This window comes from Pogona vitticeps, chromosome 2 (genome assembly GCF_051106095.1).
Source record: "Pogona vitticeps strain Pit_001003342236 chromosome 2, PviZW2.1, whole genome shotgun sequence".
NCBI classification, from domain to species: Eukaryota; Metazoa; Chordata; class Lepidosauria; order Squamata; family Agamidae; genus Pogona; species Pogona vitticeps.
This window is the reverse complement of record NC_135784.1, coordinates 18,343,100-18,362,768: the sequence shown is the minus strand read 5'-3', so window position 1 is coordinate 18,362,768 and position 19,669 is coordinate 18,343,100. Positions and strand designations below refer to the sequence as shown.

The 19,669-nt window shown below is 48.0% G+C and overlaps 1 protein-coding gene across 5 annotated transcripts; it reads right to left on the bottom strand.

The window, feature by feature from the left end:
• Positions 1–5,149: 5,149 nt before the first annotated feature.
• On the bottom strand, positions 5,150–17,532 carry LOC110070211 (uncharacterized). Of its 5 annotated transcripts, none has more exons than XM_078388117.1 (6): positions 17,514–17,532; positions 13,731–14,866; positions 11,526–11,658; positions 9,734–10,255; positions 8,393–8,620; positions 5,150–6,168 (listed from the first exon to the last, which is right to left on the bottom strand). In XM_078388117.1, exons 2-6 carry the CDS (start codon positions 14,463–14,465, stop codon positions 5,612–5,614), a joined length of 2,175 nt encoding a protein of 724 aa, XP_078244243.1. In that variant the 5' UTR covers positions 14,466–14,866; positions 17,514–17,532; the 3' UTR covers positions 5,150–5,611. The 5 variants fall into 5 exon arrangements, with proteins under 5 accessions (XP_078244243.1, XP_078244242.1, XP_020633518.3 ...); XM_078388116.1 differs by lacking the exon at positions 17,514–17,532 and adding an exon at positions 16,682–16,700; XM_020777859.3 differs by lacking the exon at positions 17,514–17,532 and adding an exon at positions 16,498–16,691.
• Positions 17,533–19,669: the final 2,137 nt, after the last annotated feature.

The window sequence follows — 19,669 nt, the reverse complement described above, 5'->3', positions numbered from 1 at the left end:
TGGGTGTGTTCAGTCCTTGCTCTTCAAGAACATTATATATTTGAACTAAGACCAGGGGTGGCCTTTTGAGGGAGTCAACCAGGGGGAGGTAGCTATTGGGACCTCCCTTTCCATCTAAATCGGGGGTCTCAAACTCAATTTACCCGGGGGCCTCTGGAGGCAGAGTCTGGGTGAGGCTGGGCCGCATTAGATTTTCTGCCAAGCGGAGCAAGAGCCCGAGGAAGCCGCCCAGGAATTTCCTTAGCCATCCTGGGTCTCCGAGGAGGAGGAAGAGGGGTGCCGGCCATGACCCCCTCCGGCTCCTTCTTTACTACCACCAGCAGCAGCAGCAGGATGAAGAAGCAGAGAAGTGAGGGAGTGCCGGCGACCGCCTAGCGGGGAGGAGGGCACAACATAAAATTAAAAAAAAAACCTCACAGACTTTGCCTTGCCAAAGGAGAAAAGCCCCCACTGGTACCCGCAAAATTAAACATAATGGGGTGGGGGCCTCACAGGTGCACGTGCACGCACACACACACACGGAGGTCCAGCAACCTTCCTCTGAGGGGTCCCCCCTCAAAAAAAGGCACACTCAGCAGCAGCAGCTACCCCCACCACGACAGAGGAGCAAACTTGGCGAGGCGAGCGGTGCTGAGGCGGCCGTTGGCTGGGGTGGTGCTGGGTGGTGCTGAGAGAGAAAGAGAGCCACAGAGCAGCTTCCCTGGAAGAGGGGGCGGCGGTGGCAGCTGCTGCTGGCGGCTTGGAGGCGCTCTTCGAGGATGGGCCGGAAGTGAGCTCTGCTTGGCGGCGGCTTGGACGCTCAGGGAAAAGGGCTGGCAGCGCGCCTCGCTCGCCGGCTCTCCCCCAAGACAGCGCCTGTTGCACCCTCCATCCAGAACTGTAGCCGGCCAGCTGGCAGACAGGAAGGCTGGCTGGCAGGCTGCAGTTCCAGGTGGAGGGTGCAAGAGGGGCTGTCTTGGGGGAGAGCCGGTGAGCGAGGCGAGCCTTTTTTTACTCTTGACAATAGAGGGCACGTGGGCGCTTCGGGGAGAGGCAAAACGGGGGCCACAAACTATCATCCAGCGGGCCGCAAATGGCACCCAGGCCGCATGTTTGAGACCCCTGACTAAATGAAGGGGACGTGGTGGCGCTGCGGGTTAAACAACAGAAGCCTCTGTGCTTCAGGGTCAGAAGACCAGCAGTCGTAAGATCGAATCCACGCGACGGAGTGAGCTCCCGTCGCTTGTCCCAGCTCCTGCCAACCTAGCAGTTCGAAAGCATGTAAATGCGAGTAGATAAATAGGTACCACCTCAGTGGGAAGGTTAACGGTGGTCCATATCTAGTCACACTGGCCACGTGGACCACAGAAACTGTCTTTGAACAAATGCTGTCTCTACGGCTTGGAAATGGGGATGAGCACCACCCCCTAGAGTCAGACACGACTGGATTAAATGTCAAGGGGAAACTTTTCCATCTAAATAGACAAGCAATACATGACCTTGTGGAGGTGGAAGGAGAGGAGGGTTTCCCAATATGGCAATTTAGGCGAGAGGTGGCTTGTGTGGAGCCTCGGTCCTGCTGATTTTGCTTTTGACGGGGCCTCCCCTGACTTCTCTCTATCCCCCTTTTCTCTGGCAAAAGAAGGCATGGTAGTCCCTGTATGCCCTCACCCCGTACCACCACCATCACCTCTCCTACAAAACACAATTTCCTCCCCCCACCCAGAACTGGAGGCGAACATCTGGCCACATCTGATGTGGGGCTAGGGAGGGTTTTAGTTTTTTGCTGGTTAGATAGCTCAGTGAGATGGCCGTGGAGCCAGAGGTCAGTCATTTGATTCCTCCCTGGGCCCCCCAGGAGAATAGCCAGCCTGGGTAGCCTTCAGCCAACGGTCCCGGGTTCACCAAACATCCCTAGACGTTCCAAGGTCTCTCTACCTGGAAAACCCTCAACAGAGTGGCCGTGAAGTCAGAAATTACCCGAAGGCATACAAGTATTTATTATTGATGGTTGCGTTTCGCGTGGCCGCTGCGCCTACCGGAGCCGACAACCCCAGTTTAAGAACTGAAACCAGCAGTCTTGGGCCTGGTTCATAGAATCATACAATAATGGAGCTCAAAAGAGTCTAGAAGGCTATCGAGTCCAATTCCCTGCTCAAATCCAAATCAAAGGACATCTGCCAGGTGCTTATCTAAGTTTTTCTTGAATGCCTCCAGTGTTGGACCAATTCATGGGTACTCTTGTCGTACTGCTCTAACAGTTAGGAAGTGTTTCCTGATATTCAACCGAAATCTGGCTTCCTTTCAACTTGAGCCCATCATTGCGTGACCTGCACTCTGGGATGACTGAAAACAGATCTTGCCCCTCCTCTGGATGACAGATTTTCAAATATTTGAAAAGTCCTGTCCTATCTCCTCCTCAGTCTTCTTTGCCCCAGGCTAAACATGCCTTGGTGGGCAAGCTGCACTGAACTTGCAATCCATTTAAAAGCTGAATTGTTCATCATAGAAATTACCAACACCACCAATTTGTGTCTTTCTGTTTAATTTACCTCAGTCTTGTACCCCCTTTTCGGGGAGGAAACTGTATTTCTGCATCTCAGGGAATTCTGCTTGTATGTGATTGTAGGTCCGCTTTTCACCCAGCCTTGCTCACCATGGGCTACTCTGCGTTCTACCCCTACAACAGGATTCAGTCTCAGCACCCACTGGTCAGTGGGAAGCCCTCCGAACCTGCACCATAGCTGATTTGAACGCCTTCCAGGAAAATCAACATTGCTCCTACTTTGCTTTTTAACGATTAGGAATGACCCTGGCTGTTGCCCCTTTCTTGTTTTGCTTTTTCCTTCAATATTTACAACTCAAGTTAAAATTTGTTGTCGGGGGAAGCACTGAGAGCTGGCAAACACTCTAGCGGGCGACTAAGACCCATTAGCTTTACAAAAGACCCGCCCTTGGGAGGAGATAAAAGATTTGGAGAGATCACCCCAGTACCGGCCCCGCCTGCCTTGGGGGGCAGGGTCTGACTCTAGCCTATAACGGCCTTAATAGTTTGGGACACTGCTCCTTGTCAGAGCGTCTTTCCTGGAAAACTTCAGCCCGTACCACATGATCCTAGCGGGCCTTGCTCTTACGGGTGGCCATAATGAGACAGGCAAAGAAGACCACAACCGGAAACCGAGCCTTCTTGGTTGTGGCCACATCCTTATGGAAGGGGGTCCCATTAGAAGCGTGCCAGGCCCCCTCTCCCTTCCAATTTTCAAAGCCATCCTCTCTTGAGCTAGTTCTATAGATGAGCTACCTGGTCCTGCCACTGTGTACTGTAGATCTTAGTGAGGTTGCTTTGTTATTTGTATTCCTTGATTTAACGTTTGGTTTCTGGGGTGGGTTTATGAGTAAATTTTCCTTTATTGTAAATTGCCAAGATTGCAAGGCCTGGCACTATGTCAGGCATATATAAATACTCAAAATACAGTAGGATCCCTCATCCATGGGATCCATATCCATTGATTCAATCATTTGCTGCCTGAAAACACAGAATAAAAAAACCCCGAAAATATGTACAGTGGTGCCTCGCTTAACAGGTGCCCCGTTTAACGATGATATCACATTGCGATTAACTTTTTTGCGATCACTTTGCGATGTTCCCTATGGGGAAAAACTGCTTTGCGATGATCGGTACCCTGTTTCGCTTACTGATCATCGCAAAGCGATGATTTTTTTAACAGCTGATCGGCGGTTCCAAAATGGCCGCCGGGTTTAAAAAAAAATGGCAGCCTGCTGTTTTCTGGGACGGATTCCTCGCTTACCGGGCAGCGAAAATGGCTGCCATATGGAGGATTTTCGCTTAAAAGTGAGTCTGAAGCCCATAGGAACGCATTGAAGGGGTTTCAATGCATTCCTATGGGTTTTTTAATATCGCATAGCGATGAAATCTCTTTGCAGTGATTTTTGCTGCACTGATTATTGTCGCTATGCAAGGCTCCACTGTATTTATACGTATTTCCAGGGTATATTTACCAGAGCTGGCCTTTAGAGGGAGCTATAGACAATGCAATGTATAGCGTTCAATACTTAGTATTTTTTGGCATTATCAGGGGGGGAGTGGAACTGATACCCCATGGATACCATACTGTTAGCCTAATAATCATGGCCAATCAGTTATAAAGCTAATGATTCCTTCCTTTACTGTTGTCCATCAATGTGGTCGCTTTTACGGACGCTTTGATGAACCATTCGAAATGGGAAGGACACCCATGTATAACCAACATATAACATACAGTGGTGCCTCGCTTAATGATTACCTCGTTAAACGACAAAACCGCTTGACGGTGAAGTTTTTGCGATCGCAAAACGATGTTCTAATAGGGAAAAATCGCTTAACCATGATTGGTTCCCTGCTTCAGGAACCGATTTTTCACTAGACGACAATTTTAAAACAGCTGATCGGCAGCTCTAAAATGGCCGCTCGCTGTGCAAAATGGCTCCCCGCTGTGATTTAGGACGGATTCCTCGCTTTACAGGCACCGAAAATGGCTGCCTCTATGGAGGATCTTCGCTGGACGCTGAGGTATTTAGCCCATTGGAATGCATTGAACTGGTTTTCAATGCATTTCAATGGGTTTTTCGTTTTGCTTGAGGAGGATTTCGCTTAACAGTGATTTCAACGGAATGAATTATCCTCGTCAAGTGAGGCACCACTGTATCTCTCTGACAACCACATATCCTGAATCATCAGGGTGGGCACGAGAGGTTGATAACAGGAAATCAGATAGTACCTACCATGTACGCTGAAGAGTCAGTGGTGGGTCTCTGGGGCCTTGGAACACATTGTAAGACGAGAGGAAAATGGCGAATACACCAACAAGCAGAAGTGATGCCCAGACAATTAAGAGGAAACCAATAAAAATAAATAAATACGTTGCTACACAGAATTTTTAGGTTCCTGAATCTCAGCCCTGCTGCTGTTAACCTAGTAGTTCAACTTAGCAAGTCCACTTGTCTGAGTAACCCCTTGCCCCTCCCCAGCAATACTCCCATATGTTAAAGTCTGCAAATCTTGAACTTCAAACGTCCTGGACCATCCCGTGCCTGGACAATGCCATTTACCCCCAGCGTCCCCAGTGCTCAGAACCCAAACAGCAAATAAAATGACAGCTACAAACCCAGAAAGCGTTAATGTGCAGCTTAAAATCCGTCCAGCTTTTTTTATTTGACATGAGACACGAGCTAGCGTTTGAGACAGGAGTCCACCGAGACCATGCTACTGTGAAGATGATCCGCCACACGACTCAGGGCGTTGTCACAGTCAGACATAAAAAAAACAGCTTTACATCTATGTACACGCTAGGAGTGGTAGAGACAAAACCCGGGGAGGGGGCCGGTTTTGAATCGCTGGCCAAAATCCGGTTTGCGTTTTTTAAACGCCTGCGTAGGACGCGACTGGCATAACCCTCAGCTGTGAACAAACGGAGAAGTTAGAGGCGTTCAACACTGCAGGCCTATGTTTATGCCCACTTCTTCACTTGTGGTGATTCCGTGACGCCCACTGTATTGCCAGTCAGTGTAACAAAAGAGGATTTTAAACCTGGAACTATGTTTTAAGAAGAAGAAGAAACAGTAGCGACACTTTTCACCTCTCTGCAAAATTTCCGACGGGTATTAGGCGAGGCCCAGGGGAAATTTCCTCCTCACAATCCTCCTTCTTCACCTTCACTCCGGGGTTCAACCTTTTGTCCCCATCTTCTCCAGCCACGACTAGGTTCACAGGAGCTTTCTGCTCCTGGATTAATTCCTCTTCTTCGAATTCTCCTGCCAGCAGATCGCCCGGCAGGCTGTGGATCAACTGGTGCTTGTACAGACTCGAGGTGTAGCTGAACCGCCTTCCGCACTCGAGACACGCGTACGGCTTTTCACCCGTGTGTATCCTTTCATGCCTCACCAAGTCCGCCTTGTCCCGGAAACCCTTCACGCAGAGAAAACACCAGTATTTCTTCTGTCCCTTGCGGTTCAGGTTCTTCCTCATGTTCTTGGATTCTTCAGCCACGCTTGGTGTTGGCTTGCCGTCTTTGTTACTCGTTGGCCAGCTCTCCCATAAACTGCGGGCGCCACAGTTACCACTGACCCCCTGTGGCACCACGACAGGTTTCATGTAGCCCCTGTCTTGGTTTCCGTGTGCTTCTCCATTGTCTGCAGAGAGATGAGGAGGAGAAACAGGAATCATACCATGCAAAAGGGAAAATAAATGTATTTTTGCATATAGTGGGGTTTCCCCAATACTTTAATGCAGTGGTTCCCAACCTTGGGCCCCCAGATGTTCTTGGACTAAAAAACCCCAGAGGACTTCACCACTAGTTGTGTTGGCCAGGATTTCTGGGAGTTGCTGTCCAAGCATGTCCCAATGTGTTGGGCACAACTGCATTGATGCATATGTCAAGGTGCATTAAATCCACCAGCACCACATAATTTGCAGCTGCAGAAGCAAGGGGGGGGGGAACGACAATGTTTCCTATGGGGGAATTTTGCTTTGTGATGATCGGTTCCCTGCTTCGGGAACTGATTCTCGCAAAACGACGATTTTCCTACAGCGGATCGGCAGTTTCAAAATGGCCGCCAGGTAAAAAATAATGGCTGCCCGCTGTTTTCTGGGATGGATTCCTCACTGCATGGGCAGCGAAAATGGCCGCGCTATTGAGGATCTTCGCTGGACGGTGAGTTTCAAGCCCATAGGAACGCATTAATCAGGTTTTAATGTGTTTCTATGGGCTTTTTGATTTCACTTTACGTTTCGTTCTACAGCGATTTCGCTGGAACGAATTAACATCGTAATGCGAGGCACCACTGTAGAGAATACTCAGAAGTGGTTGCTTGTCCTTTTTTCTGAGTCTACTTCTGGTACTGTGCAGCTTGCCCAAAGCTACCCAGGTTGGCTCTTGCCTCAGGAGGCCCAGCGGGGAATCAAACTCCCAACTTCTGGCTCCACAACCACAAAACCTAAACTACTGAGCTATGGCAGGTGAAAAATTATCTTACCATTGATAGATGGGACCATGAAGATGGCTACTTTTTTCTAACAGGTGTGAGTGTATGTTTGTGGAAAGAAGTTACCTTAGGAAATTAAGGAGAGGTAGGGAAATTTTGCTGAAATTTAATGTTGAGGGATGTGAGGGTGTGTCAGACCCATGGCTGGATGATTACCGAGCCACCACTTGGTGATAACCCAAGATACCATGGGTGACACCACTGCCTAAAATCAAAAATAGCTTTTCCTAGAATTCCACAATTTCACAGTACAAGCAACATATTATGCAAATATATTTAAGGAGTGTGATTCTCCTTTTTCATATAATTGATGCATTTAAAAAAATGACTATGCATGCAGAATTTTCTGGTGGAGCTCTAAGGGCTGCAGAATTTAATCATCATCCTCATCATCACCGACCACCACAATGCCACTTGCCTGATGTCTCTAAAAGCATCTTTGTACTCTGGCCAATAGGATGGCATTTTGATGTCACTTTCTCCTATAAGTATTCCAGAAAACATGCTGGCCAGAAGAGGCCATGGGGTGCCAAAGGTTGGCGTGAGGATTTTTAATGGAATAAAAAGGATATGTCGCTCTCATGTACAGTATCTGCCAATTCACTTATCCACGGTCTGAAAATATTTAAAATATTTTAAGAAAAATACCAAAAATATATAATTTTAGCGATAACGTTACTAGAACTGACCACAAAAGGGAGCGAGAAACCAGGCTATGAGTTCGCTATTATAATAGCAATGACAATATGGGGGGGGGGATTTCCTACCGTACTTCAAAATGTTATTACAGTATTAATGTAAGTTATACAAGACACCAAGGGGGAAATTGTTGCTACATTCATTGATTGATTAATGAATAAATGAATGATTTAATTAATCATTCATTAAATTTAGCGAATGATCGTCTGAAGACGTGGACTTGTCCACGAAAGTTCACAGCTTGGTGTCCTTATTTTTTTATTTTTGTTTTGTTTTTATTTTTGTTTCGCCCAAAGTCATTTAAAATTTTTTTTTAATTTCCCAAATGTAGGGAGCGGGGTGCCAGAAGCCCTGGGGCCAAATCTGGCCCTCCCAAGATTCTACACCAGCCGTACAGAATTCTCCGCAAGGCTCCTCCTCCTTCCCGTGATAGAAACATTTGAGCTTTGCCTAGTTTCTGGATATTCCCTCCACCGTGCTTTCTAAAATACCTCAGCCGGTCTCGTAAGGCTGAGTTTGTGAAAGTGTTTCTAAAATATCGTGTTTTCGGTCCCACCCTCCCATATTTGGGTCCGCCCACCTCTGCAATGCCCCACCCCCACTTCCCTTGACTTGAACTCGGCTCTTGGGGTGCAAGAGATCTCCCCGTGCTTCTTCCAGCCTTTTCCCCCACCTGCATAGGGTTGGGCTTCCAGATGTTTCCTTTTGTGTCTGTTTAGCGCCGGCTTCTGAGTGAAGCTCTGCCCGCACTCCAGGCAGCGGTAAGGTCTTTCCCCCGTGTGGACCGTCTGGTGGCGAAGGACTTGCGATACATCCCGGAAACTTTTCCCACATTCCAGACACTCCGGGCGCTTGCGGCCCCCCGCGTGCACCCTTGCGGGCTTCACAGTGATTTCCAAACCTGTTGGGCCAGAAGAAATGATCAGTGGATCCCACACAAGGATTAACTTTAGTTGACTTAACCACACATCGTTAGTCTGGCTGGATAGTTCAGTGATTTTAGTATCTGGCTATGGAGCCAGAGGTTCAGAGTTCAATTCCCCCACTATGCTTCCTGTCTGATTAATTTAAATCCCTATTTAAATGTAAAAAAATTGATTTAAAAAAATTTAAAGCATGATTTAAATTGTGATTTGAATCAATTTCATTTTTTAAAATCCTTGATTTTTATCCACTGTGGTATAAATCGTCTGGAAAGCACCAACTTCTGTTTAGGTCTCTTGGATGCTGTCTCTTATGTAGTCAGAAGGGCCCCAGAGGCCCCAAAAGAGAATGGCAGGAGCCAACTGGAGGAAACTTTCAAGATTTTGCAAAGATGCCTACCTCCTGAACAAATATTCGGCCAAAAAGCTCTCACTCAAAACCCCCCAGGAATGACATCTTTTTATTTCATTCCCATGCGTGTCTCTCTCTCTCTCTCTCTCTCTCTCTCTCTCTCCAGTCCTGTCTATTAAAAAGGTGGCTAATAATACAAAAAAATACAAGGAAAAAAAACATAATTAGAAAGCTAAAGGTGCTTAATTCTAAAATAACATAATAAAAATACAATTAAAACCAAAGCAACTTTTTTATTAAAACCATGACAAAACAGAAGCATCGTTCTGATGACAGATCCTGAGAGGAACTGCCTCCCCAGCAAGTCAATCCTTTCCCCAAAAGGAGCCGCCCAAGGCATTTTGCTGCCTGAGTCAATCAAGCCAACGGCACCTCCTCTTCCTCTCTAGTAACGGTGCAACAGGCCTAAGTTTAACTCACTCGGCATTTCCTGCCCTTTTCTGGCATTCAAAAGCTGCAACCCCCTCACTCTGCCTAACGGTAGGGCCGGTTCTGCTGGAAATCACCTCAGAGGGCTGCCTCTCGTGTTTCCTCGGTATACGAAGTTCAGAGCGGGGAAAAGCTACTATTCCCCTGCTGACGGGTGGGGATTCTGGGAGTTGTAGTCCAAATGATGATAACTTTACCAAACACGGGCCGGACGAACACCCCCCCCCCCCGGAGCCCTGAAGCTCTCTACCTGGGTAGTCTTTGTCTTCCATATGTTTCCTTAGATGTCGATTGAGAGCCGGTTTCTGGGTGAAGCTTTGCCCGCACTCGGAGCAGGCGTACGGTTTCTCCCCCGTGTGGACCGTCTGGTGCCGGAGGACATGCGAGAGGTCCCGGAAACTCTTCCCGCACTCGGGGCATTCCGGCCTCTTGCGGCCCGAATGCGTCTTCTGGTGCTCCGTGAGTTGCGTGGCGTCCTGAAAGCTCTCCCCGCACTCGAGGCACCAGTGGCCGTACTCCTCCAGCCGGACCACCGTCTCGTACACCCCTTCGCTGCAGAGCCGGGCTTCCTCCTCCCACGCCTCGGCCGGTTCGAGCCCGTTCTCCTGCTCCAGTCCCGGAGCGCCTCGGAGAGAACCGGAGGGCCCCAGTAACGTCCCGAGCAGCGTCGGCAGCTCAGATACACTGCCTTGAGGAGGAACGGCCAACATGTCCCCGTTCACTGTTCTTTCGCCCGAGGGAAGTACATAAATGTCCGGTGCTCGGCTTTTCCCTGGAGAAGGAGGAAAAACGATTGGACTTTGGTAGGCAAGGTACAGGAACAGACCCCAGTTCAGTCTGATTCACAAAAATGGCTAGGCAGCTTATGACCAGTCACTCTGCTTCCTTTAGCTTGAGCTAAAGGTTGTTGTGTGGATAGAGAGGGGAGTCCGGTTTAGCTGTCAAGAAGCCTCTGCCCTACACAAATGGTCTCCTTCGACAGTTAAGTTCTTAGGAAATCGAGACACCTCTTGAGGCTGTCCTCTAGAACAGTGGTTCTTAACCTTTGTTACTCGGATGCTTTTGAACTGCAACTCCCAGAAACCCCAGTCAGGACAGCTGGTGGTGAAGGCTTCTGGGAGTTACAATCCAAAACTCCTGAGTAACCCAAGGTTAAGAACCAGTGCTCTAGAACACTGGTTCTTAACCTTGGGTTACTCAGGAGTTTTAGACTGCAACTCCCAGAAGCCTTCACCACTTGCTGTGCTGGCCGGGATTTCTGGGAGTTGCAGTCCAGGAACACCTGGGGAGACCCCAGTTTGAGAGCCACTGCTCTAGAATACTGTGAGAATAACAATAATTTGGAAAAAAAATACAGCACATCTGAATCCTGTTCCCAGACACCGGTACAAATCCTGTTGCTTAATGTAGGAAGTCACCACTAGAGTAGGCCCATTGGAATCAATGGAACTTACAGAGGAGCTGACTCTCCAAATCCCCAATAATTCAATAGGACTACTCTGGTTGCTATATACTGGATTTCTGCCAAAACAAAGCTGTTCGGCACCTGTTCCTTCCAAAAGCTAAACATGACAGTCAGAATCTTGTTTGCTTACAAATCAGGGGTTCCCAATCTCGAGTCCCTGGATGTTCGTGGACTACAACTCCCAGAAATCCTGGCCAGCACAGAGAGTGGCGGAGGCTTCTGGAAGACTCAAGATTGAGAACCACTACAAGCCGCCTAGTGTGGTCGAAATGACTAGATAGGCGGGGTATAAATACAATAAATCATCATCATCATCATCATCATCATCATCCTCCTGCAAGCATTTCCCATCTCCTGGTGGGCTCTCCTTCCCTCAACTGGTCATGCACTGGTTGCCAAACTGGGTACACTATCAGGTGCCTAGTGGGATCTCGCAAAGGGCAGCCCCCACCCATCCTGAAAGGAGAAAAAAACCATCCTTACACATTCTACTCAAGAGGATTCGGGCTAAAGGCAATGTCCAACCTGGGAGGTGGCCGTGGCCCAAGACAAAGAGCCAAGGGTAGGGTTGACATACCTGAGGAACTGGGATTTTGCTGCCCGTCTGCTGATAGATCCTCTTTGTGGAGGGGCCGATGGGGTGTGGAGCCTGATGGAGACCAGGCCGCTTCAGAGGAGACCACCACCACCTCCTCACAGGAGCCCCGGACCTTCAAAACAAAATGACACAAGGCTGATTTCCATCAAATCGGTGCCTTTGTGAGCCATGGAGAAGAGCCGGCCTTGCCATCGGGCAGAATGGAGCTGCTGCCTCAGGCGGGCTGGTTTTGAGGGACATCCTTTTGTGGGTGACTTAATTTAGGAATGCCACATATCTTGTTAGGAAGAAGAGGCAGCGCAGAAGAGTGAATGACAATCATTCTGGTATCAGCCAACACACCATCAAAAATCTCACTATATGACCGCTGTGGCTGGTGGTGTCATCTGAGATCCTGACACCACTGAGTGCGGGAGGCACCAAGAGGGGTGGTTCCTCACTTGGGGTCCCCAGATGTTCTTCGACTACAACTCCCAGAAGCCTTCGCCCTTAACTGTGCTGGCCAGGATTTCTGGGAGTTGCGGTCCAAGAACACCTGGGGAACCCAGGTTGGGAACCCCTGTTTTAGTGCAATGGTTTTTAATGTCTGAATGTATTAATGCTGTACTCTTTTGATTTTAGGTTGCTTTAAATAGTTTATGCTTTAACACTGTTTTATATTGCTCTGTAGCCCACCCTGAGATCCTGTGATCTGGGGCTACAAATGTTAGCTCACTTTACAGTAATTGTCAGAAAACCAATTAAGATGAAAATGTTGGGTTTTTGCTGTATTTTGCATCTTGATTTGGGTGGGTGAGTGCACCATTTTGTTTTTTGGCCTCTGGCCCACATTCCAAATGTCAGCCACCGTTTGTGGTATATTCATCCTCAGGGCAGCAAAAACTCTTGACCCGAGGTGCCACCCCCCCCCCCAGGACTACAAGCAGGGCTGGCCCTCCTGTTAGGCAGAGTGAAGCAGATTTTGGTGGTCATGGAATTGCAAGAAATGGTTCTTTGCTAACTTTATGATTATGATGTTTTTAGGGCCAAATCCGAACAGAGGCATTGGGCAACGTTTCTGTTCCACGTACATCGTGCAACCCGCTTTAGGCGCCATGCACCAGGACATGGCGCCGGTGTGGGAGGTGTCATTTTCAACACTGCTTTGGGCAACAAAATATTCCAGGTTGGGCCTGCCTGTTAATCATGAGGAGAAAAAAAATGGACTAAAAATATTAGTATCCTACATGGTGGCCAAAGGTGGCTCTTTCAAGCTGACACACACGACAGCAGGGTTGAGGGACGCCTGGCCCATGGGCCCAATCCAGCCTGCCAAAGGTCTGTATCTGCTCCCTTCTGACCCCCTCTATAAGCCCTGCCCTCCTGTTGCAAGCTCCGCCCCTCCTCATAGCAGAGCTCTGCATGCTCCGCCCCTCCTTGCAATAGAGAACCCTGCAAGCTCCGCCCCTCCTAGTAGAGAACTCTGCAAGCTCCGCCCTCTCCTAGCAGTAGAGAGCTCTGCAAGCTCCGCCCCTCCTAGCAGTAGAGAGCTCTGCCCCCTCACAAGCCCCACCCCCTAGCAGTAGAGAGCTCTGCAAGCTCCGCCCCTCCTAGCAGAAGACAAAACTGCAAGCTCCACCCCCTTCTAGGGCAGGTCTACAAGCCCCGCCTCTTGATAGTGGAACAGAATTCCACAAGGCTCACCCCCTTCTAGTGGAGGAAATGTCCCTGATACGTATGGGATCCCCATTACATTTGGTGTAAGGCAACTATGGCAAATTGCGGTGTAATGGGGGAAATTTTCTGCCCCTCAAACTCACCAGGGGCTTCACCAGCTCCCCAAAGTGTAGAATATTTGCAAAAGAAGGAAAGCCACTTCTGATTCCTGGGAACTTGATTTCTGGTTTTGGAGTATTTTGAATTTTAAGGGCTGGGGTACATGTGTGTGTAATTTTTTAAAATTACAGTATTTTTAATAGGAAAGTCATTGCTCCAGGAGTGGAAGAGAACATTTTGTATACAGAGGAAGTATGGGAGTCTCCAGCCACCCCCACCCCCCAAAAAATGGCCCTGGGGTCCACCTATATATCCTGTAGGCAGGCCACGCTTTGCTCATCCGTGGCCCATGTTATAAATCAGCTTCTTCTTTTTTTTAATGGGCCTGATTCCAGGAGGGCTCCATTCTGGACGTCCCCCATCTCTTACCTTGACCTCCCTTTGCTGACCACGGAGGAACTGCTCGGCCAGGGTCACCGCCTGAGAGCAAAGCTGCGGGCAATGCCCTCGGACCCAGCTCTGCATTTCCGGAGGCAGGATGCTCAGGAACTGCTCCAGGATCAAGAGCTCCAGGATCTGGTCCTTGGTGCGCCTCTCCGGCAGCAGCCACCGCCGGCATCGCTCCCGGAGCCTGCGGCAAACCTCCCGGGGACCTTCCGCCTCCTGGTAGCTGAATTGCCGGAAACGCTGGCGTTGGGCCTCCGTCACCACGGCGTCCTCTCCCATGACGACCTCCTTGGCTGCCCTGTTCCCTCCGGCGCCCAGATCCCTCGGCCCCGGCGGAAGTCCCCCGCTGCCCAACAGGATTTGGGTCACCCCTTCTCCAACTGGCCACGGGTGGCCACCCACGGTGGTGACCTCGCCAGGGTCCCACGGAGAGGGTTTCAATGGTGGTTGGATCACATACCCATCCGGAAGAGGCTGGACGGCCTTCAAGACCTCCTGCCACTGGGCTTCCCAGTGCTGGGCCAACCCGTCCTCGGATCCTAAGGCCAACTCTTGGGGGGCCACCCAACCTAGAAATTCCCCAATGGTTCCAACTTGTATCACCTGAGGGACCGTCTTCTCCCCTTCTGCTTCAAGGGGTCTTGGCAGAGTTTCCCCCGCTGTTTTCATGGCAGAGTTCACACCCTGTTCTGGAACGTTCTGGAAGGAGAGACTCATGGCTCCGCCAGTAGCCCTTCGACCAGCCCACGCTTAAAAAGAGGCAACGTTCTCCACGTCCAGCATTGGAAAACTGCTCTTCTTAGCTCACAGGTGGCCACAAGTCCCACGATTTTTAAGCGTTATAACAGCAATTCTGTCACATCAAAAGGGTGTGTGTGGAAGGGGTGGAAGTTGCTCCCAACTCAAAAGGCAGCCCAACAGAAAGGACGGTGATAAGATGGGTTGTTCTTATCCGAGTTATGAGTGATGCACACCTTCATGGGGAGTTTCCCCCGGATTTTAGCCCAGGATTCCTTTAGGACGCTCTCGAAACCAGAGGACACCCAGTGGAAGAAGCAAATCATACTGGAGCTGACAATCTGTGTGACCAGCAGAAAAGAAAGTTGTTTTTTCTTCTCCTGAAGAAGAGAAAAACAAACCAGAATAAGCAAGGATCACGAGAGGACCACTCATCCTGAATGACTAGGTTTTCTTAACTGTGGGACTTCAAGACTGACAAAACGTTGGGCATAGTGTATCATGAAAAGACAGGACTTGACTGAAAAAAAAGACAATAATGTGAAGAAAAGTCAAAGGCGGTAGGAAAAGAGGAAGACGAATTATGGAATGGACTGACTCCATAAAGGATACCACAGGCTTGAGTTTGCAAGAGCTGAGCTGACTGGACACTCTGGAGTTAACTCATTCATAGGATACCATGGGCCGGAACAACATGATGGCACAGAATAGTACTAACCTCAAACAGCCCCCATCACCACATAGACTGGGGACGATGGGCACAGCTCATCCCAGTATCTGACAAGAAAGCTTGATCTCCCTTTCCTTTCTTCAATCTCCCCCATCAGAAACCCGATCTTTCAATCCCCTCCAGCCACATTCTTCTTTACAAAAGCTGGAAGGCCAAGAATGTTCAGTTTGTGCAGGGAGATTAAAGTAAGGGGTGGAGGGGAAGGACTGTACAAGGTAATAAAGACAGCTTTGCTAAACCTGAATTGTCACTTGGTTCCTTGGATCAGTGACTTCTGACCAGGAGGGATAACAATCACAGTTTGTTTTTTGTTACATAACATTGATTTACCATATTTTTCGCTCCATAAGACGCACCAATTTTTTAGGAGAAGAAAACAGGAAAATATAATCTGTTTTCTTCGCTCCATAAGACGCACAGACTTTCCACCCCCCTGTTTTGTGGGGGGAAAGTGCATCTTATGGTGCAAAAAATATGGTAAATCACAATTTAAAATTTAAAAAAAAAATTTTTTTGGATTAAAATCATGAAAAATCCAATTTTTAAAAATCCAATCATGAGATAAATCAGTTTGATTTCATCCCCATAGAACTCCGGTGCTGCCCACCATGATTTGGGGCACCCTTTCTCGAACAGTGGGGACAATTGGATTTAAATCAAACCCACCCTTCTCCTGACCATCGGCAGAAGAAATATTTCATTGTGTTCAGAGCAATGGAGTGTTTGGTTAGTCTCATTCCATTCCTCCATTTCCTCTATTTCTTGCCTTGAAGAATCTGTCTACTTCCAGAAATAACATTCCGGCAACATTATGGAAAAATAGGGACTTGAATTTATTTAGTTTCCTCTTCCCGGCAACTTAAAAGGCTAGCCCATGGAAGAATGAATAACTGTCACTGCAAAACTAGAAGGCGCTCTTGGTCTAGGGAAGATCATCAGGGCCCAGCCCCTGCCAAGGATGCCCAGGGAGGAATCGAACTCCCAACCTCTGGCTCCAGAGACTCCGACCACTGAGCTATCCAGCAGTTCCCTTAAGGGAGAGAAGCATCTCAGAGTTTTGGAAACCAACACAGAGCATGCACCGACCTCTGCAGATGAACGACCTGATGGAGTGCAAATGCGCAAGGATCTGACCCTAAGGGGCCTCTGGCCCAAAGGTCAACTCCAGAGCACCAGCATTGCAAACTGGGGGGCACCCTGCCTAATGCTCTGGTGCACCCAGTTTCTCCTTAGACCCCCCCTTTTCATCCCCCCTCCCCAATGCATTGCACACTCACTCACATCCTATGGCTCCAGGTTGCTGAGATCTGCCAGTCTCCAGATCTTTGCAAAAGCTGGCTTTCTCCCCTACGCCAGCTTTTTATCCCCCCCACCCCACCCAGCAATCCCCTAGCATCGGAGGAGACAAGAGTAGGGACAGGAAGAGGCCACCCCTAATTTATACACCACCACCACCACCACCTACCCACAATGCCACAGACGCCCCTCTAGGAACCAGAGCACACAGGGTGTAACCCTTGAGTGGGCTTGGTGCATGAAAAACACAAGAGGGGTTGTTCAAAGGTGAGAGATTTCTGTACTACAGCAAGCCTTTCTACCCCAGATGGTGCCCGCCCCGATGTTTTGGGCTCCCATCTCCACCCCCTTCACCCAGTCTAGCTGGATGATGGGGGATGTAGTACATCCCAGGCGCCATGCAAGTGGATACATGCCTGCCCGTGTGCTTGTCTAGCTGAAGATCTGGAGGGTCACCCATGAATGTTTGCACCCAATGTACAGCAATGCTCTCCCAGCTGGAAGAGCACAGGTTTGTGTTTGGGGACTACAACTCCCAGAATTCCCTGTGCAGCGTGGAGTTCAGGGAAAGAGTTGCCCTCCCCCCTCCCAAACAAACCCCACAAACGTGCACATTTCTACTGAAAATAGTTAAAATATCTGGTTAGGGTAACCGTGTGGGTTGCAGTCCTCCCCGCTATATCGTTAACAACATGCAGGAAAAGTGAAGTAGAAAATGACAGGATGCTTCAAAAAGGGAATAACAGGTAACTTTGGTAGTGTACGGTAGTTACTTAAAAGGACATTTTCAGTTTTTAAGGCGGCTCAAGCGTTAAGTATACTCTAATCAATTTATTGTACACATTTTTTTTATTTTGTAGCAAGCTACTCAAAATACTCTTTTGTTCTGGGGTTGGTAAGAGTAGAAATAGATCATCATCTTATAATTGTAGAGCTGGTTCCTTCGGATCAGCGAGTCATTGAAGCATAGAAATAAATCTGATAATAATACGTGATCTCACCATGCTTTTTTGTTATACATCGTGACGTGAACTCACTCTATGTATGCTCAGAGGATCTTCATTACTTTTTACAATCGAACCGATGAGTTAAACCGAGGCGCTCAGCCCAAAAAAAAACGAGCAAGGACACGTGTCTGTTCCTAACTAGATGCGGGGCCCTAAGGGTTAAACTCTCTGAGCTGTCACTCCTAGAAGGGACAGGACATTGGGAACGCATGGGGGAATGGAAATAGCGAGGCACCTTCCTGTCCTCTCCTTTTGAATTGGTTTGTGGCTTTGCTAATCTTGAAAATTTGATTACATTATTGGGCAATAGCTTGGAAACGATACGGGGGTGGGGGTGGGCTAATACTCCGGGGGATCCTGGGGTTTGTAGTACTACGACGATGACGACGACGACGACGACAATAATAATAATAATAATAATAATAATAATAATAATAATAATAATAATAATAATAATAATAATAATAATAATAATAATAATAATAATAATAATAAGTTTCCAAAAAGTTGAGTATTAGTGGACTCAAAAAGACCTGCAGTAGTTCTCTACATAAAGAGAACTACATAAAGAGACTACATACGTCCAAAAAATTAGAGTTTCTTTTCAACTTCACAAGGAATGTAAATTGTTATTTTTGCCAACCAATAGCAGGGCAAACCTCTCACCCACAGTGACAGGAGAGCTATAATAATAATAATAATAATAATAATAATAATAATAATAATAATAATAATAATAATAATAATAATAATAATAATAATAATAAACTTTTCCAAGTGACAGGGTGGACAAGCTGGACCCAATGGACCTTAAGTCTTTTCTGCTGCCACCCAAGAACTAGGATTAAATCTCCTGGCTTTACGGTAGCAGAAATGGCAGATTTGGGCTGAACATTAGGAGAAGGATACAAGGGTCAGCTGTGGCTTGTCCATCGAGGGTACCATCCTCCGGAAGAGCAGGCAGGACCTCCCTCCCTCCCTCCCTGGAGGTCTTTCAAGCAGTGGCCGGAAGGCCGCTGACTGCAGGGAGAGCAACTTGAGGGTCAGGGGTAGATGGGGACTCTTGCCTCAATAGAAATGATGCTGTTCCAGGCGGTAATCCAGACTTTATGGCAGTTATGGATGAAACTGGAGCCTACCCTCCCTGATAGTTTCAGCACCCTGTATAGCTCCTGTAAAGTTCAGAGTGAAACCCAAAGCAGACCCAAGGATCGGTTGTGCTAGCTTGGGATGACGGAGAGTTGCCATCTGACCGCTGCTGGTGTGTGTGTCACATGCTGGTTTGCGTTCCATGGTCTGCAAGGATTTTTCTGAATGTGGCTGAACCAAAAGATGCTTTTCGTTCCCATTGTATTACTTTTTTCCACGCGTGTTCCTTTTGTGTTTCTACAAGCGGTTTCGGTACTTGAAGCTTTTCCCACCTCCTGGACAAGGAGAGATGTCTTCCTCGTGGGTTTCCTGATGTCCTGCCAGTGAGGTTTGCCCACATTGGAGGCACTGGAAGGTTTCTCTCCGGTGTGGCTCCTCTGATGCAAACGTACGCAGGCTCTCCGAGCAAACATTTTCCCACTAGCTGAACACCAGTGCAAGCTCTTTCATACCAGTGCAGGCTCTTAAACCCGTTTCCTTCAGCTTCTATTTGCATGCTTATTGTTTCAGCTTTAATAATCGTCTTTTAATGATGTAACCTGCTTCTTTATACCCATTGCTCTTAGCTTTAAATGTTGTCTTTTAATGATGTAATATTACTTAGGAAATTATTATGGTTTCCTAAGAGCTTGCCCCGTGATTTCCTGGCAATAAATAAATAAATAAATAAAAGAACTTGCCCCGTGATTTCCTGGCAAAAAATAAATAAATAAATAAAAGAGCTTGCCCCGTGATTTCCAAAACTGTGCAAGCTGCTGTTGATACATAAGAGCAAATTCAGGGTCTTCTTTGATGGTCAGTTGGCAACACAGGCTGGGCTGTAGAGGCAGAGGGGCCAAACACTTCCTAAATCTGGCTGTGTCTAAATTGAGCATATTTTCCGGGAGCCATTATAATGTGCTCCATCAAAAAGGGACAGCAAAAAGCAAAAAGCAAAAATGAATCTGATCTGGATTCTGTACTAATAAAGATTGCATTTTCTTCTGGGGCGGTTCTGGCTT

Excerpts from the sequence above, each read along its gene's own strand:
- LOC110070211 (XM_078388117.1), bottom strand. The coding sequence starts at position 14,465 with ATGAGTCTCTCCTTCCAGAACGTTCCAGAACAGGGTGTGAACTCTGCC. Across the intron at positions 10,256-11,525 it reads GCAAAATCCCAGTTCCTCAG|GGAAAAGCCGAGCACCGGAC; the intron begins GTATGTCAACCC and ends CTCCTTCTCCAG. Across the intron at positions 8,621-9,733 it reads GGAAGACAAAGACTACCCAG|GTTTGGAAATCACTGTGAAG; the intron begins GTAGAGAGCTTC and ends CTGGCCCAACAG.